The sequence below is a fragment of the Filicampus tigris genome, chromosome 19, assembly GCF_054856515.1.
Source record: "Filicampus tigris isolate MCC_2025a chromosome 19, RoL_Ftig_1.0, whole genome shotgun sequence".
NCBI lineage: Eukaryota > Metazoa > Chordata > Actinopteri > Syngnathiformes > Syngnathidae > Filicampus > Filicampus tigris.
The window spans coordinates 9330256-9357914 of record NC_141235.1 but is presented as its reverse complement, the minus strand read 5'-3'; the positions used below and the strand labels follow the sequence as shown (position 1 = coordinate 9357914).

The window sequence follows — 27659 nt, the reverse complement described above, 5'->3', positions numbered from 1 at the left end:
TTCCACAAAACAACTTGATTTCACAGGCTATACCTTTTTTGAACCTCTACCACCCCCGGTGCAATTTAGATGTAATTAGGATAAAGAGTCATTTAGTATGTGAAACATTCTGCAAATGTGGATTATCTCTTAATACTGGTGTTACCCGCGTTGTTTGAACCAGGCAAGTTCAAAGGATTAGATTTGGCCAGTAAATTCCCTAATGATCCCTTGGAGAACCTTAAACGTCTCATTAGGATAATTGTCCATTGCGCGATCACTCATCATAATTGACTCCGATTTTTTTTTTTCCATTAGCCTTCAAGGTAGAAAACACAAGACACGTCCCAAGTTAAAGGGGATTCTGAAAATTTGAGTTTACAACTCCTGGTAGAATAAAACATGCCCATCAATCAACAGACACAAACCACGCACCGCCGCTGAGTTTGGCGTGATTTGCTTCCTCTGTCCGAGTGAGGCGGTCGGGGCAAAGCGTCCTCCCTTAGAAACCAAGACAAATCTGGGCGGGGAAACTTCATCGGGCGACCCCACATGTCGCGCAGGTTTACGGCTCTCGGCGTCTGTCCACGCCGGTGGAGAAATCTCGCTGTAATTTCTCTGGAAGTGTACACCTCCTGAAAAATTGTGGACGGGAGATTAAAATCATCGCCGCTTCAAGAGTGAATGAAAATCGCCCTCCCGTGAAAAAAAAGGTATGGAAATGAATGCAGCTTCTTTTTGGGGGATTCACTTGTTACAGCACTTGTTTTGCTGGGACGCTTACCAAACATTCCGTCGATACGTCTCACATTAATGCTCCAGAGTTGCTTTGAAACTAGCCTCAACTTAGTTAACTTTTGTGCGCTTACGTACATATTGTTGTCATGACAATGCTAAGGGAAACCGAGCGCACGGCACGTTGGGGGTACACAAAAGAAGCCAACATGAGTGTAGAAACATCTCTCCTTCTACTTAAAAAAACCCCACTAGCGTACATACAACTTCCAAAACTAGCGCACAAAGTTGTTTTTGCTTGATGTTATGGATGCAGCGACACTCGGATTTGGTCCCCTTTTTCCTGGCAAAACGGAAAGAGGAGTACAGGGAGGGACTGCAGTCCAAAGTAGGGGGTGGGGTGGGGGGTCGGCAGAGGGGTGTCAGTGTGAGGGATATGTGCAATGTGTTGGGCAAAGGTGTGTCCTGTGTTTATATGAGACACTTTGTGACCCAGCAATGGCCAGGAAAGGGATGCTTTCAGTCGGCCCTTTGCTGTTTTATAGCAAGCACACATGTGGAAATGACATGGCTTCCACAATGGAGAGTGAGCCACACTATTGTCCACTTGTGGGAAGTAAAAACTAACAAGCTACTCAGTTGCTGAATTAAATTAGATATTAAAAAAAAAAAGGTATCTGTACTTTACGTGAGTTTTCTTTCCACGTTCACTCCCTACATTTGGAAACATATACACTTGATACTCCTGACTTTTTTCAACCTGAAAAAAATGAATGAAAATGACATCACCAATTTTCTGAGTTTGGTCATGTGACGTTCACAAGCTGAGCTGTGATTGGTCCATTCCCGAGCCCTGAACAACTGTTATGACATTCTTAGTTGACAGCAAGTTGCAAAATGGCCAATCCCCATGAGATGGATAAAAAGAGGTGGATTTTTTCTGCTTTATTCATATTCCTCAAATGCAATATTAATCAGAATACTGTGTTTAGACTGGTGGGGCCACATGAAACATGTTATTGCAAAGACAATTTTTGACCTGTCTTCCACTTTAAGTGCATTTCAGTGTGTACTTTTTAAACTTTTACATAAAGTTGAAATCAACTCAAACATATTTTTCCAGAATATGTTCCCAGCAGGCCCACTAGTTGAAACACGGCATTCTGATTAATATTGCATTTGTGGAATATGAGTTAAGCAGCAAAATCCACCGCTTTTTAGCCATCTCAGGGGGCAGCCATTTTGTCACTTCTGTCGACTGAAAATGACATCACAACTGCTCATTGCTCAGGTAACGACCAATCACAGCTCAGCTTCAGAAAACCAGTCAGCTGTAATTGCCCGTTACCTGAGACCGTGAGACAGTATGATGTCATTTTCAATTGACAAAATGGCCGCCCCTGGAGATGGCTGAAAATGGGTGGATTAACTCTTATTCCACAAACGCAATATTCATTAGAATGCCTTGTTTCAACTAGTGGGCTTGCATAGAACATATTCTGGAAAAAAAACATGTTTGACTTCCTCTTTAAAAATTCTTTACAGTAATATCTTCTATGCAGCCCCACTAGTCTAAACTTGATATTCTGATTAATATTGTGTTTGTGGAATATGAATTAAGCAGAAAAATCTATCTGTTTTTATTCACCTCAGGGCGGCCATTTTGTCACTTGTTGTTGACTGAAAATTACATCACAATCGCTCAAGTAAAAATCAATCACGGCTCAGGTTCAGAAAACTGGTGAGTCGTGATTGGTAATTTTCAGTGGATTTTGCTTCTTTACTCATATTCCACAAAGACAATATTAATCAGAACGCCATGTTTAAACTAGTGGAACATATTATTGTCAAGACATTTTTTGGTTTGACTTCCCCTTTTAACTACATGAGTTAAGTCACTACTTCTACATTCACCAGAGTCTTGTTTTTTAAACAACTATATGTACTTGGAATTCAATACAGAGAGTGAGTACTTTTGCACTCTCTGCATTTGTCTAAAGGGAGCAACGAAAAAACAAAAAACAAAGTGTGTGGGCAACGTTTGTATGTTGACGTCAGGAATGTGAGGTCAGAGCCAATTGACATGACCAGAAGGGGTATGTGGGGCTTTGTTTATGTCACTACGACCAATGTTTCTGCTCACAATCGTGCACAAAGCATATCAATCAGCTGCTGACATGCATGTGATTCATCAGAAGTGGGTGACTCATTGTTATTACACTGGTTTGTACTCTTGTGCAAGGGAAGTTTTCACAAGTACGCGTGCTTAAAGATGACAGCTTCGTGGAGCGGTGCCACGCTTTTCATCAGCATCCTCTCTTGTTGCCAATAAAAACTTGCTGTCTCAAACGTGTTGAACATTGTCAACTCATCACTTTTTTTTTTTTGGGGGGGGGAATATCAGTTTTCTTTCATTACCTTTAACTGTAACATTCCCATTCCCATTCTTTCCTGGCTGCTTTGTTAGACCACCACTTAAAGTGGAAGTCAACCCAAACATATTTTTTCAAGAATATGTTCTATGCAAGCCCACTAGTTGAAATAAGGCATTCTGATAAATATTGCGTTTGTGGAATAAGAGTTAATCCATCCGTTTTCAGCCATCTCTGGGGGTGGCCATTTTGTCACTTCTGTTGACTGAAAATGACACCACAACTGCTCACAACGACCAATCATGGCTGACCTGTTCTCTGAAGGTGAGCTGTAATTGGTCGTTACCTGAGCCCTGAGCATTTGTGATGTCATTTTCAGTCGACTGTAGTGAAAAAATGGCCGCCCTCAAAGATGGCTAAAAAGGGGTGGATTTTGCTGCTTAGCTCATATTCCACAAATGCAATATTAATCAGAATGCAGTGTTTCAACTAGTGGGCCTGCTGGGAACATATTCTTGAAAAAAATATGTTTGAGTTGATTTCCGCTTTAACTCATTCACTGCCAGACATTTTCAGATCCTCTTACCTTAACATTTGAAAAAAATATAAATACGTTCCTGGCATTGAATGGCTGGAATGTGAAAAGACAAGTCAATTCATCAATGGCAGTGAATGAGTTAATGTAAAATGATATTTTTCATGATTAAATGTACGATTGTTATCAATTTCATTTCAAATTAATAGTGTTACAAATAAAAAGACAAAAGTCTTAGATACCAGACTTGTTTGAATGCCATTAGGTGTACCTAATATTGTGATTGTTTCGTGTGCATTATGCGTCACGCATTCCATCATTTCACGGCATTGATTATTTGCCTCGCATCCTATGCCGGGGCATGCAGCAGCCTGGTTTGCAGCCGTAAGGCATTTTCAGCCCATAGACAGAAGTGTGTAAACACATGTGCGCACGTATACGCACGCGCACACACTTGCGCTCTTGAGGCTATACCAACAGGCCTACATCAAAGTTACATCTGTTTCTTATGCATGTTTGATGGGACATGCAGGCAGCGGCTTCCCACAGCTTTGTGTTACAGTACATGGATTGAGTGCTAGTTAGCTACAACAAGGGTTGTAAAATCTTTTGGGTCCAGGGGGTCCTTCTAGGGGATTTAAAAAAAAAAAATTCATTCCCTTAGAATCCTAATGCCAGTTATAATTCTATATTGTACATTAGATACCACAGGTGGCTGATTTGAGTCACATGACTTGACTCCAGTTGAAATTAGTTGCCAGTTATGAAACTTGAAGGTTCAGACTTGACATTTGCACATATGGTGACTTACTCCCGCGCCTGTCACATACAAGCAGGGTCACACACGTGTCCCAACCTGAACTCATGTTCACCTTCTGAAATCATTCTGCACGTCTGGATGAGGGCAGCATCCTGCAACCTGACATAGCGTTTCCTCTCTCACCAGATGTTGTGCCTAATTAACATGCGGCTTGAGAGCGAGAAAGGTGCCGCCGCCACGATGCTGCATAATTAGCCTGCGTTATAATGAATAATGTTCATTTGGTTGACGGTAAAGCATCACTCCATGGTTATGCAAGGTTTACCAGGCATGAACTTCTACATTGCAAAAATAGTCTTATAAAATGTAAATTACTTAATTAAGGGGAAATCAACCCAAACATATTTTTTTCAAGAATATGTTCCCAGCAGGCCCACTAGTCGAAACACGGCGTTCTGATTAATATTGCGTTTGTGGAATATGAGTTAAGCAGCAATATCCACCCCTTTTTAGCCATCTCTGGGGGCGGCCATTTTGTCACTTGTGTCGACTGAAAATGACAACACAACTACCCAGCGCTCAGGGTACGACCAATCACAGCTCGCCTGTTTTCTAAAGCTGAGCCGTGATTGGTTGTTACCTGACACCTGGGTAGTTGTGATTGTCATTTTCAGTCGTCTCAAGTGACAAAATGGCCGCCCCCAGAGATTCCCCCGAAGCAAAAATCTATCACAATATACAGGAAAATTCTTGAAGTCATATACTGTGAATTCAACCACTGTAGGGTAATAGCTGCATCCTTTCAAAATGTTCACTTCTGCTAAAAAAGCTTGCCCTGAAGAAGGCCTACAAAGGCTGAAACGCGTAGGCATTATCTCCAACTGGCCATGTTAAAAAAAAAGGCATTTTAATCCAAAATACTTTGAGTGCCTCAGTTTCCATTTTTTTTAAATCCTGCATTGATCCCTCGACTGAAGAGCACCAAAGAGAGAAAACTCAAAACATTCGAAAAGCACTCCTGTATGCATTGATTGCTTGTTCACTTCTCCTATTTGTACTTTTCTTAGGTGACGAATTCACAGGAGAAAGTGGAAAAACTACCATCCCAAACCTGGGGAGCCACTTCAGCCCCGGGTTGCTGGAATGGAGCAACTCATCGAGTAAGTGAGATCATATGTCTTTATTTGCCCGCAAGCATAGTTTGCACTGTTTTTTTTTATTTTTATTTTGCAGTCTGTGACCATATCTTCATTGCGCTTTACTAAATGCACTTCCTGACTCTATTTTGGGGTTTCCTGGAGCTGTTGTTGCCCATTCTTTAGCTCCGACATGCCACCAGGACAGGAGAATCATTTTATTGAAATAGAGTGGTTCAGTGGCTGGCTACATTGCCCAACCCTGTCCACTTTGTCTCATGGCTATACTGTGAGTTATGGCTGTGAGGAGCTGCAGGTGTATTCAAGTGTGTGGTGTGTCATCAAGCCAGTTCCATCGGGAATGAATGGACTTGCACTTAATAGTGTTGGCTCAGCGGTTTGTTGCAGAGTTGTAAGGGTAAGCTAAGGCTGAGGGCATTGAGTCTGAAGTCTAGAATCCAAACTACTGTAAATACAAGCACAGTGGTCCCTTGAGATAAAAGCCACCACTGTATAAGTACATAGTTGCATGCGTATAGTAAATCATATTGTCATTTCTTAAGAATAACACATACTCTGAAAATAGCCTTTCAATAGCTGATTTTTCTTTGTACTCATGAATAATACGCTCCAGCAATTTGCTGGTTGTTATCTAGGCTGTTGGGCTGCAAAAAAGATAATACAACGTCGGCGACAAAAACCCGTTGACACATATCATCTGCCTTAAGATACGCTGGCAATCACCCACACAGACATTTGCAGTCCATACCCAACTGCAATTAAATTCCCACTGAATGCTTTCACTGTTTATTAGCACCATCTACTGGTGAAAATATGATGCTGCAGTCAAACATTGGGGACTGAGAATCAGCAGCATTTCCCCCCGTCGGTTACAAGGTTAGATTAACGAACATCGAAGAAATACTCCATATAGCGACTAAACTAAAGTGAAGCATTAAAAAATAAGAAATAAAAACTAACAAACCTGCTCTAAAACAAATTGAATTTAAAAAAACAAAAGTCAAAACGAAATAAAAAGTCATTATGATGACAAACCCAAACCTATTACAACCCTGGTCCTTAGTTCTGTTGGGCAGTTCTATCAAAACCACCACCTTATTATACACTACGTAGAAAAAAATTGTAACATCAGACATTAAATATCATCTTTTTCACCACCTGCAAAATGACTTTAGGTACTTGGCTTCACAGGTACATGAGATGTATCCAGTGTATGTTCTCCTTTCTGGCCTTTCTCAACACATTTATGCAGATACAGCAGTGCCATTGTTAGACGTGGTGTGTTTACATCCTGTGCAAGCGTTGGATTTCTCTTTGTGCAGTCAAGTGCGTCGCTGGGAATGGCACTCTTCTTCCACTTCATGTTGAAGAATGCCAAAGGGTGACTGACAGTGACGCCACCTGCATGCCCATGATTACTACACCTCTACTCATTCATTGAAAGTAGTGGTTATACAAATTGCGGCCATGTGCAATCACAGCCGGGTTATATTTAGTTAGATATGACTTCAACTCGTGTGGTTTTGCTTAATCGGTGTTAGTATTATGAGGAAAAAACTTCCTCTGTCACGCAGGGCTCCCTGGATCTAACACGTTTTAGAACCCCTTAGTGTAGAATTGCAAACTGTGAACAATGTTTCCTCATGCACTAATACACCTCAAGCCATTCATTTAAAATATTTGGGCTCCAGCCAACAACTCATCATGTCTCATAGTGTCTATGATACATCGTCTCATTATGTCAACGCTCCCCAAGGCTCGCGTTCTCTTAACGGTGACGTCACGCCTCCAACCTACGGCCGTATTGGGCCAAACAATCAAGTGACAGCCAGGTTCTTGACTTGCGCAATCGGTGATTCATCGATGAGTCATCCCAATAGGAAGAGAGAACAGGTGGGGCTATAAATGCCCCCCTTATGTATGTACATTCGCACACACTCAAGCTTGTACACGCAAAGCTGGTGCGCACTCACCTTCCCACTTTCTGTCGAGCGATTTATTTTGAACTCTCTGCGTCACTGTGTGCTGCACTCTTTTTGTATGTATTATTAATGTAATCAAACACAATTTTGCACTCTTTTTCTAGATGGTTTTAATGATCAAACACAATTCAAACACTGATTAATAGTGATAGTTTTCCGACCCTTTTCGTATTGAGGCGTTGTTGTGTAGAGTTTGAAGTAAATTGGCATAAGAAGACCACTAGAGGGAGACACGGCCATTTATTTCTAACATATGGTAAAAAGGTTGATTGAGTTGAGGAGACTAGTTGAGATTGATGGTTTGACTCGCTTTCTCATGGTCAATGATGTTGGTGATATTGATTTTGTTAAATTACAATGTTGCAGTTGTTATTTAATTGCAACAACAGGGATGCCAGCAGCACACATTATGCATTAGAATAATTTCACCTCACCAAATAAAAATGTAATTAGTAAATTAATATACTACACTGTATACAGTCGGACTGAAAAGAACATTTAATTGTCCTGCCTGTCACTATGGTCACACTGTGGGTGTTGCTGCTGTAGTTTTGCAAGGTTGCACACCAATCAATTCTATACACAGGATTCGTAGCAATCAATTAATTGATTATGTCCTTCTCATTATAACAACACAATAAAGCAGTATGAAGATCTGCTGTTGAGCTTTTACTTTTAAACCAATAACGTCAGAATGTTACTGGCTGTCTCTTGGTTCTATACCTTTTAAGATGCATGGGAAGTAGGGGTGGACATTTCTTTGCAACTTTTAATCGTTCAATTAGCATTAGTCAGACTCTGTCCTGCTAAATTACATTTTTATTGTCAATCGTCGGCTCAAAACATTATATTCATTGCCCAAGATTGTCCTCACAAAATCAACTGGCTCCATGTTTAAAGGCGCCATGTTTCGTATTCCACAGTAGCAAGGTAACGTAAGAATAAGAAGGCCTTTATTGATCCCACAGTGGGGAAATTTTCAGTGTTACAGCAGCAAAGATATAGGTCACACAGTAATGTAAATGTTTTCCTCACAAAACTCATCATAAAACGTTAATTTTGCCTGGCTCCAGTGATGTCGTCTCCCTCCCACGCACTCATTTAAGAGAAGCTCACCACTGCTTCTGTTTTTGCAAATGTCCAATGTCCAGCTGACCGCCATCTATTGCCCATCATGTGGTTGATTGCTTAAACTACAACTTTGTGATGTTTTGTTCCTTCCTAATTAGGCCTCATTGCTGGGCAGATTATTATTATTTTTTTCTTGGGGGCAGGTTGGAGGGAAAAATTTTAATTTGTGTCCCCAAATGGTCACATAAAATGCTCTCTCATGCATATCTCACGACATATTTATTTTATATTTATTATTATTTTTTCCGGCTTGAACATAGTGAGGAGTGGTGGGACTCTTCAACTTTACATTCATTATTAGTATTCAGTGCCTTACAGGTTGTGTCCAGACCATACTTCATAAACAGAAACAGATTAGCATGTTCAAACTGGTAATATAGTTACTATTTTGAATTTGACTAAAAACAAAAACAAAATATTAATGTTTGCTGCACACTCTGTGCTGTCAACAGAGTGTTATTTAGCTTCAATAACCCTATGTCAAAAAAACAAAAAAAAAACATGGATTGCATCACAGTAAGTATTCAAGCCTGAAGAGAAAATCCCAACAAATTGTGTGACTGCAGGATGTCCCCAAATTTAATTGTTATATTTATAAAAAATGTACATTATAAATTTTGAGATTTGTCATTATAACATTAAAAGTTAAATATGTCAAGTAAAAAAGACTTCCTTATTTATATTCGATTTAAAAATGTACAGTATTTATGTTAAGTGAATTCTAGAATGAGTATTTTTTTTATTTTATTTTTAAGGTAAAATGCTTGTTTTATGTTAAGCACAGTTGTTGGTATCTGCTGGATGCAACTATTTAAGTAACTTTTAATCTAACTTAGTTGCTCTGAAAATCAAGTAATCAGTTAAGTTCATTTTAAATCAGTAAAGTAACTAAGTTACTTTATCAAGAGAACTGAGGCAACACTGCATACACTGAAATGCTCTCATAATAGAATTAAATTTTTTCACAAGTGCTCTCAAACGATTAAATTTTTTTAACCAATTAATCGCAACATTTTCCATAATTAATCACGATTAATCGTATTTTTCAACTACAATTTTTTACAAAGCTTGGCACCGATATTTACTTCAGTCTTGGAATTAATATGGAAAAAAATTTAAAGTATATTTTGATTCATAGTTCTAATAGCTTTCTTTGATCCTTGAATACGATTCTTTTCCATCTTTTGATCCAACGTGGGACAGAAAGTTTTCTGGTGTCTATTGTATATAGTATTTTGTATTTCAATTTATTGCTTTCACTCATTATATTATTGCTGTTTTGTTGTTATGATGTAAAGTGCTTTGTTACAGCTGTAGCTGTTATGAAATACGCTGTAAAAATTAAGTTGTATTGTATAAAACACAACAATTGAACAATACACCAAAGACGAACAACTAATATGGTATTAGAATTTGGCTTTTCAAAGTGTGCAATTTTTGGATTTCTCCTATGAGCTGTCGAGCAACCTCTGATAGTAAAACTACGTAAATGTCCGTCTTTGTGATAGTGACTCTCCTCGAAGTTTGGGTGCACAGTGAGCAGAGGTCAGTTGCTACAGGAAGTAAATAAAACGGAGTTAATTTTTTTTAGTGCGTTATAAAATTTAAATTAATCTCATAGTCAATGCTTTAAATTTGGCAGCCCTACTTTTCACACATTGTACAAAAATTCCCTCATATAATATACCAAAATATGCTTTGCAGTGGTGTGTGTGAGAGTGGTTCAGAAGTGTGTACGTGACAGGTAATCCTGAATTACACTCCTCTCCTCATACTGTATGAAATAGTATCTTCCTACACACTCCATTTGGTGGCACTCGTCCGACCCCTCCACTAAATTGCTCGGCATGAACGAAATGCGATGAGCACAACATAAACATGCGTCTCAAGGGCTGAGCTGTGATACAAATCAAACAAATGCGCAGGAGGAAGAGGAAGCCCGCTTGTCTGCCGTCAGCGCCAATAAACCAAACAACTACCGAACCTGCATCCCGACAAGTGCGCTTCACTCCCAGACTGCTACTACATTATGAATGAGCTTGTGTTTGCAGTTTGATCACAATCTGCCCGGGGCGGGACGGAAGCAGCCGTTGGCTAAATGCACCCGGCATGTCGTTATTACCTCCCATAAGCGGCGGCAACAACAAAATATGTCAATGTGACATTACTGCGGCTCAGCACCGCCTAGATTTCCCAAATGGCTTCGTATTGACGTCGCTCACGGTTTTCCCTCCAATGCGTCACGTCGAGGGAGCGGCCGAGCGTTCTGCGGCATCAGCAAGCCCCCCGGAGCTGGGAAGCAATCGCTCGTACAGGACTTGCTGGCCAAATAGTTTGAATAGGAACTGTTTGTTTGTTTGTTTTTATTTTTATACATTGTACCTTTTCACTTTTCGTATATACACAATTCTCTCAAAATTGTTCACTCGTATGTCCAAATAAGGGCTGAACAAGTAATCAAATTCAAATCAACATTGTAATTTAGTAGAATACAACTTTCAAATTGCAAAGGCGGCAATTTGAAAATGAAAAAAAAAACCAAAAGCAAAACAACTTTTAGCCGGTAACGGTACAGTACAAAGTGCAGTATAGTAACAGTTTTACAATACGTTCATGGCTCGTAAGTCTCTCTCTCTCTCCACAATAAACATAACTATTGAATTCTATCTGGTTATCACTCTCAATCGCAATCTCTAGTCATCTATCGCTCTCTCAATCTGCTCCCTCGCTCTCTCCTCGTCTCTTTTGATCTCTATCGATCTTATCAATCGTATCTGTTTGATCAATCTTTTGCGGTGATTCACATATACAGTATGCCGTATATCTGCGTTGAGGTCCTTCAGCATTCCTTGAGAGTTTCAAGCGTTCTTTCCAGCAAGTTTTGGTCCATTTGAAAGAATGACATTGTGTGAGTGCATCTTGTAATGTAAATGGTTTTCTCGAAGGAGTCGCATGAGGGAGGGCTGGGGCGCAATGTCGCAGTAATTACAGAAGGAAGCTTTTCTTCATTTTTGTATGTGTGTGTGTGTGTGTGTGTGTGTGTGTGTGTGTGTGTGTGTGTGTGTGTGTGTGTTTTAACTGACTTTCTCCTCGGATGGCCTTGTTTGTCACCAAAATAAGTCGTTTAGTGGAATGGTGCCAGGAGACTGATTGGCAGGATTTATTGTACAGTTTGTGTATTGTATTGTTGTGCGTTAAGTAAACTCTGCTGATTATTTGCATTTACCCAAATTGATATTGCCGTCATATTTTTGTAACTGCGTGTGTTCCCCATACTTATGGAAACGCACGTTTGTGGTTGTTTACGGCGCTTTTCGCGCACACACAAATTGTGTTCATCTAAATATGGCGGAGGTTCGCTGACATTAATCAAGTCACATCACTCGTACTGTCAAACTCTTATTTAATGTATTTATTTGTTTTTCTTAATGCCAACTAACCAATCAAGTACTGGGCTCCCCACATGATGTAGATGATGCCAAAGTGTATTTGCTTTTTCATCCTGCATGAAAATTGCCCTAGAAATATAGCAGTGTATGATTAATTCATCAGCCCAAACCATTTTAGAGCCAAATGCAGTCTAGACAAAAAATAAAAGGAACGATTGTGAATGGTTGCAGTGGCTCAGAGGACATTGCTACTATATTATTCCGTCTGTCCTTCATGCCTTTTCCTAACGGTGATAAATATCTCCGTTTCCCAAGACATTTAGAGTGCAGCAATCTCATTCATTAAAATACATAGGTAGGTAGCTCTAATAGATGTCCGTCCTCAAAAATTCAGAGGTGTTTTCCATTTAAATGCCTCTCTCCAAAACAAGCAAAAGCCTATTCTGCAATCGACATCTAATTCCTGATACTGTCTTTGGTATACGACAACTTTTTGGGGAAATGTGCTGGGTTTTTTTTCTTTAATTTTGATTCCAAAAAATGGAAATTTCAACATACTTGAGTAATGCTTTAAAAGACCTTAATCCTAGTTATAGGGAAAAAGCATAGTTTTTAACCTGGCTTTAAAAGCAGATGTGTGTGCTTAAAAGTTAAATACCACAGAACTGAATTGAACAAATGTACTGTGCTGGATTTAAAAAAAAAAAAAAAAAAAAAGAAAAAAAAAAAAAAAAAAAAAAGAAAAAATGCTGCCACCATGTCTTTATGCACATTGAACTGATTGAAATGCATTGCACATAAAAGTTAAAGCAACACCGCGTAAGTATTCAACCTTAATAAAATATATTCATAACTCTTCTGATGAAACATCGACTTGCAACTGGTTCAATGGTACCTTTGTCATGGCTTGAGTGAGTTTGTATCGCTTTTACTGGCACTAGGCAACTTTGAGGAGGAAAGGGACACACACACAAACCCTGCCGCACAAAAAAAAAAAAAAAAAAAAAAAAAAACTACAAATGTGCTGACTGCTTTACGGCATATGTCACTTCTCTTTTTCTCCATTCATTACAAAGACAAACCATCGTTATATTATATTGTTTGTATTGTATGTATTGTTTAGACACAATTAGGATTTTACGAAAGTACACTATGTGCTGCGCTGCTTTCATTCACGGGAAATGTGGTTAACCCATTAAAGTCGGGAGCGCATAACTGCGTTTCTAAAACTAAAGCCGGGAGCGCTGTTGCGTGTTTCTCCCTTTAAAGTCGGAGAGCGTGTACGTCATTTTCTTTTTCTTTTTTTTTTTTAATCCAATGCTCGGTCTCTTAGCCAGTGAAATGCATCAGAATAGACGTGACGGTGTCGTGAGTTGTCAGAGCATATCCGCAATTTTTTCGATGAGTAATGGCGGACGCCGTCGATCGCTGTAGCTCTGCTATAAGTCACTGCAGTGATAAAGACGACACGCTCGCGGACTTCGAAGCTGTGAAACCATCCAAACGTGATGTATGGTTAAGACATATGTTTGCATGCAACGACGATTTCAACGTCTTTGTAAGAGAACACAGCATGGTAATTACCACTTCATTTTAAAAAAATTAAAAATAGTGTTTCACTTGCATCCTCGATTGAAACAGTAAAGATTAATAAATGATTGCCTGTGTCTAAGCTCTCAAATTCTTTTAGAATTATGTTTCTATCTCTACAGAGGCTGAGATCTTAATTATTTTCTAGGAGACAAAAATGTCAGGTTTTCAAGGGTAACTCCAAAGACATCCGTAGGTTTTAGAGAGATGTGTCACGAGGGGCTTCAGGCTTCAATGGGTTAAATTTACTCAGTATGCCACCACCTTTGTCCACATGGCGGCGCCATAATCAATGAAAACTTACGGTTACACAGTGTTGCTTTAAATAAAAATTTTACAAAAAAAAATGAATGCAAATGTATATGCAGAAGTTAAACATAACTGAACTGTACTAAACAAATGTACTATTGGATTAGAAAAATTCAAGTCACTGTAACATTATGCACTGTTTAAACATGAAATTCAGTGATGACTTTCAAATCACTGCGGTAGAATAATCTTTGTTTTTCATCTCGTCTAAAAGTCCCTCGTCCATCTTTCGTCACATCCCTTTCGCCAGGGAGGTGCACTCAGAATATGGCTATGCGTGCACTCTCTAATCAGGTCGCTTTACCTCCGAGATGGATGGCCAGCTGGGGGTGGGCTGGAGCAAATCACGTCAAGAGGAGCAGGTAATGAATCTGCAGAGGGAGAAGATAATCGATTAGATGAACTCCTGCAGAAACCTACAATAGGGCTTGATGCACCGCAGTCTGCTAATGTGGACATGCAAAGAAAAGTCACCATCTGGATCAGGGTTGGGCAAATGTTTGTGCTCAAGGACTACATTTCATTCTTAAAATGAACTGTTGGACTAGATCATTCATAGTTGAGGTTAAAGTGGAAGTCAACCCAAACATGTTTTTATTTTTTTCAAGAATATGTTCTATGCAGGCCCACTAGTTGAAACAAGGCTTTCTGATAAATACTCCGTTTGTGGAATAAGAGTTAATCCATTCGTTTTTAGCCATCTCTGGGGCGGCCATTTTGTCATTTCTGTCGACTGAAAATGACATCACAACTACCCAGGGCTCAGATAATGACCAATCAGGGCTCGCCTGTTTTCTAAAGCTGAGCTGTGATTGGTCGTTACCTGAGCCCTGGGTAGTTGTGATGTCATTTTCAGTCGACAGGAATGACAAAATGACCGCCCCCTGAGGTGGCTAAAAACGGGTGGATTTTGCTGTTTAACTCATATTCCACAAACACAATATTAATCAGAATGCCGTGTTTGAATTAGTGGGCCTGCTGGGAACATATTCTTGAAAAAAATATATTTGGGTTGATTTTCCCCTTTAAAGTGTAGAGTATGTAAAATACAAAAAAAATAAATAAAAATAGACAAAGCTAATTGCTTCTTTAAAAAGATTGCGTATCACGCTTACATTTGACACTTTGCTTTGACTATATTGTGCCCCCTTTTTTTGATTGAAGGGTGTAGATTAGATAATTTCAAAGCTGCTCTGCTGCTGTAAGAAGAAAATTGGAGAGGGAGAGCCAGAAGGTGAGTAGAGAAGGGGAATAAAATGAGGCACAGCAGTAGCAGGGCTGGAATAATGACATTGTGAAGGACAACAATGAGACTTGTGTCTCTAATTAGCTGTTCATTAGGAGCCCTCCTCGCCTGGACCGCTCCGTCGTAAACCGCTCACCACTGCTCTCTTCACTATCATTATGTTACTTATGAATATAGTCATATGTACATACCTTAAGAAATAGACACTGGAGGTGCTTGAGGGAGGACTGTCTGACTCCAAAATGTAGTGCATCAAGAAATGCTAATGGATGTCATATAGGTAGCTAGCAATATACTTTTGGCGCACATGTCAAAGTCATTTGAAAGTGCGTGTAAAACTGTATTTTTTTTAGGCTACTTATAAACAGGAAAAAATACATTACTGCTCAAAATGGGTTGTGACTGTGCAACACAAGGCAGGTGCGGGTCCCAGGGTGACAACAAATGAAAACCACGGCTGTAGAGCAACATAAAACCCCTCCGATCCACTTCTTCAACATTGGTGTTCGGTGGCAAAGCACTGCGGTCATGCATTTGTTGCTCATGGAGAGAACAAGCAAGACTGGGGTCTAGGGGTGGGGGGGTTGGTGTTGGGGGAGCAGGTTCACCTCAGGCGTCGTGCAAAATCTATGCACATGGAGCATGGTGTGAGACAGCGCTAAGACTTCGCCGATTGGTTGAGGCTGCGCGTGTGCTCATCAAGAGTGCGGTGTGAAAGAATCTGAGACAAGAAAAACAAGAGCGGGAGAGAGGTGAAGCGAAAGGGGGGGGGGACAAAGAGGGTGGGGAGTGTTAGATGGGGCTTGCGGACAAGCATCATAGCAGCTCGCCTATATTCCGCCGCACAAGAGGACCACTGCTGATCCATCACCTCCCTTCTGTCTTTCTCTGTCTGGATTCTTCTCCCTTTTCTCTTCCTCCTCCTCAGGGGGGCACTGCTCCTGCCATGTCGATTGGTAGACTACAAACGTTACTATTTTGAGAGACTGGCTGTGTGCGCAGTAGCGAATGAGAGAGAAAGAGAGGCAGAGTGGGTATTTGCTCTTTTGATTGTTTTTCATTTTTATGTATATTGAGTGCTTTGCATAAGAGGCTGATGGCGCAAGGGGGAGACTCAAACTCGCAGCCGTTGCCGAGCTGTGCCACAGCCCCCGGGTCCGAGTGAGTCCAGTCGCCGAGTCCACAGGTTGGTGAAACGGCTTTGCGGAACCGGACCAGAAAGCCACCCCCCTCAAAAAAGCCTTTGGCGAGAAAGGAACCATGGCGACTTTCGGGAAACTCACAGAATACTTTAATCGGCGTAAGTCTCGGGAGGAGCTGCGGGTTGGCAGGAGCTCGCGGCGGAGTGGCAGCTACTGCTGTACGGTGGCAGAGGCCAGGTAACCTGTCGACATGTCAACCTGCATGCATTTAACATTCCATCCATCCATTTTCTATTGCGCTTCTCCTCATAATGGTGAGTTTGAGCCTAAGCCAGCTGTTTTTGGGGGAAAGAGGCTGGGTGCACCCTGGACTGGTCGACAGTCAGGCACAGGGCACATATACTCAAACGACCATTCACGCCCGCATTCACATGGAAGGATAATCTAGTCTTGAAAGAACCTAACATGCATGTTTTAGGAATGTGTGACTCGAACCCTGAAACTCAGTACTGTGAGGCAGACGTACTAACAACTCATCCTAGAGTGCTGCCTCAGGGTTTCGCTATTGAGATGATTAAGGTTTTTATTGTCAACTGTCAATGCTCACTGACATCAAATTTAAGGTGCCTTCAAGTAAAAAAAAAAAAAGAAATGCCGGGAGTATACATCCCTCCAAAAACAGACGATTTGATACGTATCTCCATAGATGGTGTGCGATATTATTTTATGTATGTATATGTGTATATATATATACGTGTATATGTATATATGTGTATATATATGTGTATATATGTATATGTCTGTGTATGTATATGTATATATGTGTATATGAATATGTATATATATGTGTATATGTATATGTGTATATATCTATATGTATGTATATATATGTGTAAATGTATATATATATGTGTATGTGTGTGTGTATGGATATGTGTATATATGTATGTATGTATATGTGTGTATGTATATATATATATATATATATATATATATATATATATATATATATTAGGGTTGTTCATGACATCAATAAAAGATGATCTAATCTCAATACCTAACTTAAATCAAAACCATTTTATTTTTGTATTGAAAAAAAAATATGTTGATATGTTGAAGTGATCATTAGTAGAGATGTCCACATAAATTTTGGTGCCAATTGATCGCCGTTTTTGGACGTTATAAGCAATGAAAGTACAATGATTTCCAATGGAGAGTTTGGAATCGGTTCCCCCCGTGACTCCGGCCCAACAAGGATAGAACGGTAGGGGGCGCGGCCATTGACCTAATTAACGAGAGCCGTTATTCATGGAGTCACTTATTTCCAAATTTCTCCAAAATGAATGGATACAATAGAAAATGGCAACTCTTTTCATTTTCCTGATCAAAAAATATATAAAATGAACTTGTTAGTGAAAACTGTCGAGTAATGGCCATTCAAAGAGTGAGTAAATTATTTTGGGGTACCTTGTGGTCGTTATTGCACAATTGCTATGTCATGCTATTATAGGTGGTAAGATACAGCAATGATTGCAATTCTTCCAATGTGTTGATTGTCACATAGGTTTCTGTCATTATCTTTGGGGAAATATTCTGATCTTATCATATTACATTACTGTACTTTAGTGGTTCCACCCCTCTCTAAAGGTTTGTAAGCTATCCAGCTGTTTGTACACATGAGTGTTCATGCGTGAGAGCAGGCTTTGTGTTACATAAGTGTGGAGGTGCGCGGTATGCGTGCTGTCATCCATGCTCCATGCTGCAGGCTGCAGGCTACTATGGATTCTTCCCACTGATGCTCAGTGGAAGGATGGATGTGTTTTTTTTTCATTTTTTTTTTTTCAATATTTCGATAAAAATAGAGGAGCCTTTCCGAGCACATTTGCTTGAAGACATGCTGTCACACATCTTGTGGTCCCACGCGCTGGCTGTATCTTCTCTTCACTGTCGGCTTCTGCGTTGAAATTAGCCTTAACTTTGGAACGTTGTCATTGCTCAGTGTTGCTTCCGGTGAAGTAGTTGGCAACTGGAAAAAATATATGGATGATGTATAGTAACTAGAAAACATATGTTGGAATTACCTGCATTTCGGAATAATTTCATCTTCACTTCAATCAAAATGGACAACCACTTTTCTCCTTTGTTTTTAGCCCCCACCTCACAGTTGGGTTGAGGTTACTTTTCGACAACTCAACTCTGGTTTGTTTTCACAATACATCCAGCCAAACCTCAAGCCTGAAACGTTTTTTTAATGTCTTTTTTTTCTTTGCTCCTAAAGTTTAAAAAAAAGCTTTGGAGAAAGTTAAGAGCCTGCCTCCTCTCGAACGGATACCAACCGGATGCAAGTTTGGCAAATATTGAATTCTCCTATCGTTCACTCACAGTGGAAGTTTGAACGTGGGTGGACATGATAACAAACGCTGGATCCCTCTCATGTGTGTAGTTCTCTTTTGTGTCTGTCCGTCTGTCTCACCCACTCACTGTCTCGGTCTCACACATCCCTCCGCCTTTTTCTTAGCTCGGCCCTCTGACGTTCCCTCCTCTCACTTTAACTTTTATTATTCTCTTTCTTTGGCCACGTCTCCAATTCGAGGTTGTGCCTTTGACAGGCGTCACTGAGCAGCCATTAGGAACCGAGGGTAGCGGTCTCCTTTCTAATTCTGTTTGAAGAGGCATTCTCTTGTTAATGAGAAGTGGGGTGTCTTTTATTAGAACACCTTCAGGGTTATTTCTTTTTTTTTTTTGTATCTTATTATCGTCATAGTTTTCTGAACAAAAGAGGTGGATTATCTAATTTACACATTAAAAAAAAAAAAAAAAGAAATGCTTGTGGCATCAGTAGAATAAAAGCACTAAGTGCACCCTGTCTGGAACACAGCCATAATAAATGGGGACAAGTTGTTCAGTGCATAATGAATCATAAGCGATGTTTAATCAAAAAGGGCCGAGCGTGCACGTTTGCTCCTGCCTGTCCGCTCGGCTGCTCAAAGTAGCTTTTTAATTCTCAATTTGGGTACTGTCAAACAGGAAATGATCCGTTTTGTAAAGCTCGCGTGAAGACATGATGCTTGTTTAGTTGAGGGAAATGGAATGGATTAATGATTAGTCACATACAGTAAGCCCAGTCTGAATCAAAGACCAATATCCTGTGCTCCTTGCACCAATTAGTCTTTTGCTCTCCCAAATAGTTGGTTGGCAATTGTGATACGGCGTCATGTTGCACTTGAAACTGGTCTATTTTGAGAGTAACATCAAAGTCAGCCTAGCAGCCAACCTTGAGCGGCTCACTCCATGAAAAGGGCAAGTCCTGCCACTAACACACACCAACACACTGTGCAAACAGAGTAACACGCTGTCATTTCCAGCCACAAGTAGATAAAAATCCACTCGGTTTGGCCAGGGTATGAATATTTTCGGGGCTTAGCTGGATGCTGTATTCAGCACCGTGGACAGTTATCGCCCCAGATTGAGATGCGCTTGAGTGACTGGGAACGAAAACAAGCTTCGGTACTTCAACAGAATGCCACCATATAGCTACAGATGATACACACTGGTACAATAGATTTGTCTGTTCAGTGAATAGTTCAAAGCTCAAATGGGAGGATTTGTTACCGGTCCGTCATTGGGTGAATTAGATTCCGTTTCCAGGTCTTCAACTTACGCTCGCACTTAAATCTCTTCATGCGGAAATGTGTGCGGAAGCGCATTGGAGCTGGCAGTGAGAAAGGCGATTGAAGCAAAGTCTTTTAAAGCCTCTTCACTGTCAGCCAAGTGCTACGCGAGATAGAAGAAAACCACAAAAAAAGGCTAGAGGGCAAATGCTCAGAAGCTGATCGTTCCCTGGCATCTCCAATAGACACATCATCCTCTTCCTCCGTGCAGTTTTGCACACAATGGCCTCGATATTGTACTGGAAAAACAGGGCTGGAAAAAAAAAAAGTCATTGAAATGATGAATATACAGTGGTATCTTGACATAATACTGCTCCGACTTTTGAGTTTTTCTAGCCGATGTTTTTTTTTTTTTTTGATGCTGCACGGGAAGTGAACTCTACTTACTCCACAACAAGCAACAGTTTGTCAAATAGTGAACAATTCTTCCAAAAAGAGCCTCTTTATTGCAACTCTGTCGAAGTTTACGGTCAGAGTAAACATCAAACAAAGAGAATTGCACGTTGTGTATTTAAAACAACCTCAACATTGTGTCATGCTAACACAGTGCAGGACACCTTGGACAGGTGACAAAGTTTTCTGTATTTTCCTGAGTCACTTGAAGTACTTGTGAAATTTTTTTTCGTTTGTGTGCATGACTGTTTTGTACTGCCCCACAGTGGCAAAATTGTGCACACCAGAACGAGTCACAATGAATTGTTGGGATTTTGCTTAATTCAAGCAAAATGACTCTGCCAATCGATTTGAAGAAATTTGACCAGATTTCTTAAAACATAGCTCGCTTACAATAAATCCACCAATGTCTTAAAACAATTTGGACTGCTCACAACTATAGAGTAATGGTATATCTTATTTTTAGCTAAACTTACGCTCAAGCAATATTAAAATGCCAATACCAAGTTGTGATATCTTAAGATTTTAAGGAAAAACTGCTTGAAGCAAGAGAGAAATGACCTTGTAGGAAGAAATATCTTGGTAGACAAAGATGATTCTGGATTTGGCAATTTAAAATATGTTAGACATTATGTACGGACAATTTAAGAACTTTCCTTTAACCTCCTATTTCCCTCACCCCCGTTTCCTTTCCTTTCCCCTTGTTTTGTCGCTTAGCAACAGGTTTGTTGCATGAGCGAGATTCCAAATTGTCTGCAGCCGGGGCCATCATGATGTGCCGTTTGGGGTGTTTACAACTGCATGGCTCTGTGGTGTGTGTGTGTGTGTGTGCGCATGCGTGCGTGCGTGCGTGTGTGTGCCATTTACCTGTTGGCGCCTGTGTTGTTTCATCTTGCATATGCTGTGAGAAGTGTGTGTGTGTGTATGCTTTGCTGTCTCACATTTAATTTGCTATAGCAGTGGTTGTCAAACTGGGGTCCCGGACCGCATACGGTGTATGTGGATTGGCCACTTGGGGGCACTTTAAAAACGGACATAGGGATACAGTAATGTACTGTAGACTCAGCTCCTCTCTCGGCTTCTCAGTGCAGCAGTGATATTAGTAACTCCGCGCAGAGGATAAATAATGTAGGCCTGTGTGTATTTTTACATTATCTGGCTTCATGTGTTGCTGTGTGTGTTCAGATATCTTCAAAGGGTAACAACAGCACACCACATGGCTGCTTATTGTTAGCCTTAATGTAGCAGAGGCTATGTGGTTGTTTGACAGTAACCTTCAGCTATGAGTGGCATTTAACAGATTGGAGACACAGTTTTTTGAAGCATATTTACCACGTCTGTCTGCCAATGTGCCACTTGTTCTAAAGCGAATCAATTCGAGAACCCCTGCGTTAAAAGAGTGAGGTATCTGCCTGTTTCTGTCACTGTATTTCTATGTGTTTTTGTGTCTCATTAGTTTATCTTGTGAAACATGCCGAAAATACCTCATCACTCTGCTGGGTTCTCAGTGTCCATTTATGGATGCTCTCACGTCCCAGTCCAAATATTCAACACCCACCTGTTCTGTCAGAGAGCAGTTGACTTGCTGACAGTAGGCACATGTCAGTACTTAGCCGCGGATGTGCTGACGTCAGTTTAGCAGATAGCTCCGAGTTGATGAATGCAAAATGCATCCTGAGCCAGACATCCAAGAGATTTAAAAGTCATCTGAAATATTCCCAGCAGGGTATCTGAGACTTTACCCAAGAGGACTGCATTAGTCTTGCAGACTCATTTATGCTGACGAGTAGTTGTTGACTAGTATCCTCTCAAGGCACAATCAAGCATTTAATTCTCTAATTCACTTAATTCTCTGTTCTCGTTGTTCAAATGTAGTGTAATTATCTGATGTTATGTCATATGACATTGACATTCTTAGTGAAATATGCTTGTTTGTGTGTGAGATTATTTTCTAAATACAAATGGGCGTACGATAATCCCCCAGTATATTCGCTATTCGCCTACACACAACAAATAAGATAAAAAAACCACACATTTTTGGGGGGCCTGAAACGGTAATTTAAATTGGAACAACTTTAAAATATGATTGTTTGACATTTATGGCAACAATGTTAGCACAACAAAGCAAGCAAGTTATTTGCTCAAAAAACAAATTGTTCTTACTTATCTTTAAATTGGGGGACATTACAAGGGATTTTTAATTCTGTAAACCGTTATTTTGATTGAAAATGTGGGAAAGCAAATTTTCACATTAACAAATCTTATTAAAAAATATTTTGAATTGCCCAATTTAAAATGTTATCCAAGTTTGTTGCCTTGAAATTTTGATTTCGCCCCACAGTTATTTTTGTACCAAGTAATAGGGATAACCATTTTTATTTAAAAAAAAAACAAAAAAAAACAAACTAAAAATTCACCTATTTGATTTATAGTGCACGTTCTGAAACAGTTTTTTACAGTGTGGTTGTATATAATTTACATTTCACTGCCTTGTACTTGTGACATATCTAATGACAAAATTAAATTAATCTAATTTAATCTAATCTAACCTAACCCTAATCCAGGCAGCACCCAGCAATTGGATATCATTTTTGCTGTTGTTGTTGTAGTCCTTCAAACTAATGAATCCACAAACAACGATCAAAACATCTCGTCCCGCTTTTAGTGCTCTGCAGAGGTAATAAACCACATGGTCTATCCAGGCAGTCTCACAAAGAGAAAGCGACAAATCCTGGACGAACACATTTTGTGTGTAATTGCCCCATTCTCAGTCAAAGTTGTCGCCACAACAGTGTGCCGTTCAGGCGTCTGAGTCTGGCGTTGGAAATTCTGACCACGTTTCAGTGAATTTGATCACATCACGCTGGAGCCCGCGGCGGAGGAGGTGGATTGGGTGCAGTGACTCAGGGTTGTCTCGATTCATTTCAGGTCTTACTGCTGCCATAGCGTTTATTGAGAGCGTAGTAATCCACGTAAAGTTATACCCATGTAGTATTTGAATTTTTTTTTTTTTTTAATTCCTGTTGGTCTGCTAGGTCATGCAATATGCTGGACCTGAATGCTTTTCTATGCCAGAGCAGTTTTTCCTTGGCAGCAGGCCAGTTTCATTTACTCCCCGTGTGGTTATTGTGATGGCTATTTATTGGAAATGCAGTCAGACAGAACGAGGTTTGAGAGGGGACAGACTGAGAGAATAAGACCAAAAAACAACAATCAGAGAGAACACTAACAGCATAAAATGATATGCAGTAATCTTAATAGGGACCCAAAATACACACGCCCTTGACGCTCCCTAAAAATATTTTATCATTACCTATAGTAATAGTTTACATGTAAATGCGCAAATTATTTGATGACAGTGCTCCCACACTTCAGTTGAATTCTATCGATATTATGTGGACTAGGAAGGGATGCAACAAGTAGTAAATGGGACAGGGCGGCGCTAGTAATGTATTCTTAAAATCACCGATTAGCTATTTTACATGCATGCCACGTCCTGCCAATCATATTGAGATTATTCGACTGCGTTATAGCTCGGAAAGCACTTTGCGGTGCTGTGCTCGTGTCTATTGATTGGCTTCCCGCTGGGGAGTTTTGTGGCATCAACCACCATAAAAGAAAACCAATTTCTGCTGCTTGTTTTCCTAAATGGCCTCCGACTTGATTATGCTGAGGTGGAAGTAATTTCACGATTGATCTGTACAACTGCTCTCTTGTTGCTCCTTAACAGTAAACTGGCTTTGTGCGTGTGGGTGAGTTTGCGAACATGTGTACAACTGCTTCGTAATCATTCTGTTGGAAAGGCAGCCAAGCCACTCCTCCACACGTGAATGGACATTTGACGTCAGGTGCAGGAGCTGAAATAGGCAGTACCGAATTCCATACATTTATTTTCTTTCAGGATCATTTTTCTTAGAATCCAAACAACAATCTGATTGCTCTTTTCCCAACCAGGTCGCTGGAAAGGAAGTTGCAGAGACCCATCCTGGCCAAGTCCCGAACCCTACCCAGCATCCCCCAGTCCCCCCGCGTGTCCAGAGTCCATCACTCGGACCTCATTGGAGGAAGTCCTCCTCGTAGAAAGAACCCCCCCACTGCCAGCAGCCCAAAAGCCTGCACGCTGCCACCTGCAGGTGAGTGCAGTGAGTCCAATAAGCAACTTTGCAATACAGTTCCCGGATATATCGCATATTTTTGAAGCAATCCGCAGATTATAAAGTAGCAACACCATGCATCAGGCATCTACACATCTTGAACCCATGTTACAAAAACAACTGTATTAAAGAGGAAATCAACCCAAACATATATTTTTTTAAAATATGTTACCAGCAGGCCTACTAGTTGAAACGCGGCATTCTGATTAATAGTGCGGTTGTGCAATATGAGTTAAGCAGCAAAATCCACCCATTTTTAGCCATCTCAGGGGGCGGCCATTTTGTCATTTCTGTCGACTGAAAATGACATCACAACTACCCAGGGCTCAGCGTGACATCACACATGGGCAAACAAAAAACGGACTAGGACTTCACACAAATGATATTAAGTCAATTGAATTCACCTTTTGGCAGTTTAGAACACAGGCAAATTGTAACAACAAAACCTCCAACAACATCAAGACTCAATCTGATGGCGCCAAAATGAAAGGTATGTAGCTAACGCACAGACACTACAAAAAGTATTTTCCGTACATTTAATTACGTTTACATTTTACTAAAATGGAAGAGGATACCGTAATTTCCAGACTATAAGACGCGCCATTATACAAGCCGCACCCACTCTATTAAAAAAAAAAAAAAGAAAACATATATAACCTGCACCTATGTTGAAAAATTAGATATTTGCTACATTTACAGAACGATTTTGAATTGTAAATGTACATGTACATACCTGAACAGATTCTTTCCTCGCGTGCCTTTTAACACGGCAGCAACTTTGCTGATTAAAACGGAATAGAACCAAGAGAAAATTAACAGTACTCATCTTCATTTCACCCCACTCCACTTTGTCAGTAAACGTTCACCTGTTATTGCTGTACTTCTGCATACCACCTAATTCATAACCTAGTGCATAGCGTCCTCACCTTTTGAACTCCTCCACCTGCAGTGACATCCTGTTAATGGCAATTGTATTGTATTGGATTGTAATTCCGGTTTGACCGCCCCTAGCGGTGGCAGAAAAATCCACAGAATAGCCGCACCATATACAAGCCGCACGGTTCAAAACCTAGGAAAAAAGTAGCGGCTTGTACTCCGGAAAATACGGTAATTTGCTGTTGCGCCCCATGAATATTCGGATAAGCTAAAAGAGAAATGAGATTTTATGCTTCCATTTTTTGACATGTTCAAATACATTTACAATGTTCAAATATGTTTAAAGTGTATGGGTGAGGTACGATTAAAAAAAAAAAAAAAAAAGGGTCACTATATGTTTGTATATGAAGCAGATGGCCTTTTGAGGCTTGCGCAGCCTCTGTGCAACGAAAAACTTGTTCTCATATGTGTTTATTTGTTCTGAACAATGGCAACGCCTGATGTAATCCTCCCTAAACCTCTCAAACACACATTTTTTTCTTTCACAAGTCACAGATCACACTTCTTCTTTTGAAGACAAATATAGCAACATAGAAGCGTTTCCCCATTACGACTTGAATTGAATACCAATTTGTCTGCTCTCCAAAACGACCTACATAGTAATGCCTTTTTACGTGGGAGGTGGATATTGGCAGAACGTCCCCCAACACCAGTCACGACTAGTTTGTCACAACTGACTGATGGGGTTTGATCCAAGCTCCTCCTGATGAATTAGAATTAGCACATTACCACATTACCACATTTGCGATACAGGAAGTAGCTCTCACATCCTCCCTTATTTGCGATGTTTAGTGAAAGAGAGGCTTGCATAGGAGGCGGCTTCCACTTTCTGAAGCATCAGTTTGTTCTTCATTCACCTTTTCACAGAGTAAAATAAGAAATAGAAATGAGTGGGCACAATGGTGGCAAGCCAAGAGGAAGGAGTCCCTAAAACACAATTAATGTCCAACGTATGGGATCATTTCATACTTAAAAAAGAAGACGAAATGCAATGCATACCACATCAGCATGTGTTATTGTTGCCAATGACAACAGACGCCAACACACAGACTGGCTAATAGCATAGCCAGTTAACAGCCAGTGAACTCTACACTCTCATTTGATGGCGCCCACGTCACTCAACACCCCCCTTTTAAAGCCATAAACACTCAAACGTCACAGATGCTACAGTACAACATGAGGATGGCGACCCCAAGTGGACAAAAGTAATACCTGCAGCTCTGCGTGTTATTATTTACTATAATTATTATGTATTACTTTTATTTTATGGTCCAGACCCATCAGTGTGTTTGTCCCCCCCCCCGCCCTGCTGCTCCTGCTGCTGCTCTGTTGCAAATATCAAAATCGAGAGACTTAACATGGCCGCTTGTTGCCTAGCAACCTCTGTCATTGACCATAATGCTGCCACGCTTCTGTCTACCCTTCTTGCTCATTAGCTTTCTGTTGCGCAAAGTTTTTTTTTTTTTTTTTTTTTAATGTGTGTATCAATGCCAATACTGGAAGACACTTGGTAAAGGCAACTTATGGGGACATGATAGGTAAAATGCAAAAACTCATCATTTGGATTAGGTTCACCTCACAGTCACACAGCCATTATTATTATTTTTTCTGCTAGAAATGGTTTGTTCATCTATCTATGCCAGCGAGGTATAGTGACAGGCAGAAGTTATTAACCTGTGTCCACCTGTTGCTATTCATACAACACGATAACAAATTTGTGTTAAATTTCACAGGCCCAGAATTCACATAAATTAGTGAGACAAATAGTAGTTTCGATTATTGCAGGACATATTTACAACATCCCATTTGACATGTAGCAATCTCTTGAAGTCAGTTGGTCCCGCATCATGTCTGCGGGCTGTTACTGATGCCAAGCTGTCAGAATTTGTGGCAAGGATGAGATCGAAAGCGATGCAAGTCGCGTGTGATTAGCACATTGTGACAGAAAGCGAGCGTGAACGCTTGTCGCTAGAAGACAAAGCCGCCGCAAATCTGTTACTTCCTGCCCCTCCCGATTTCTTATAGAGCAATTTTCATTCAGTGCGCGGACTCATCGGACCTGCACTTGACAGATTTAACCCACTACAGTCAACCCTCACTGTTTGTGGGGATTAGCTACCAAGGCATGATACAAATAGAAAAAAAATACAAATAATAGCCACCCATCTACTTAAAGTG

General features: G+C 40.4%; 1 protein-coding gene across 2 annotated transcripts in view; it reads left to right on the top strand.

The window, feature by feature from the left end:
• The first annotated feature begins 398 nt into the window (after positions 1-398).
• The window catches only part of ankfn1b (ankyrin repeat and fibronectin type III domain containing 1b), a 119964-nt gene continuing 92703 nt past the window's right edge, over positions 399-27659 (top strand). Inside the window, exons 1-3 of one of the 2 annotated variants that reach the window (XM_086017559.1) lie at positions 399-692; positions 5449-5541; positions 24346-24524. In XM_086017559.1, the coding sequence (XP_085873685.1) occupies positions 5525-5541; positions 24346-24524 (196 nt within the window). In that variant the 5' untranslated portion in view covers positions 399-692; positions 5449-5524. Of the gene's footprint in view, positions 693-5448; positions 5542-16068; positions 16565-24345; positions 24525-27659 lie in introns of those variants that run through there. The other variant, XM_086017558.1, reaches the window with a different exon arrangement.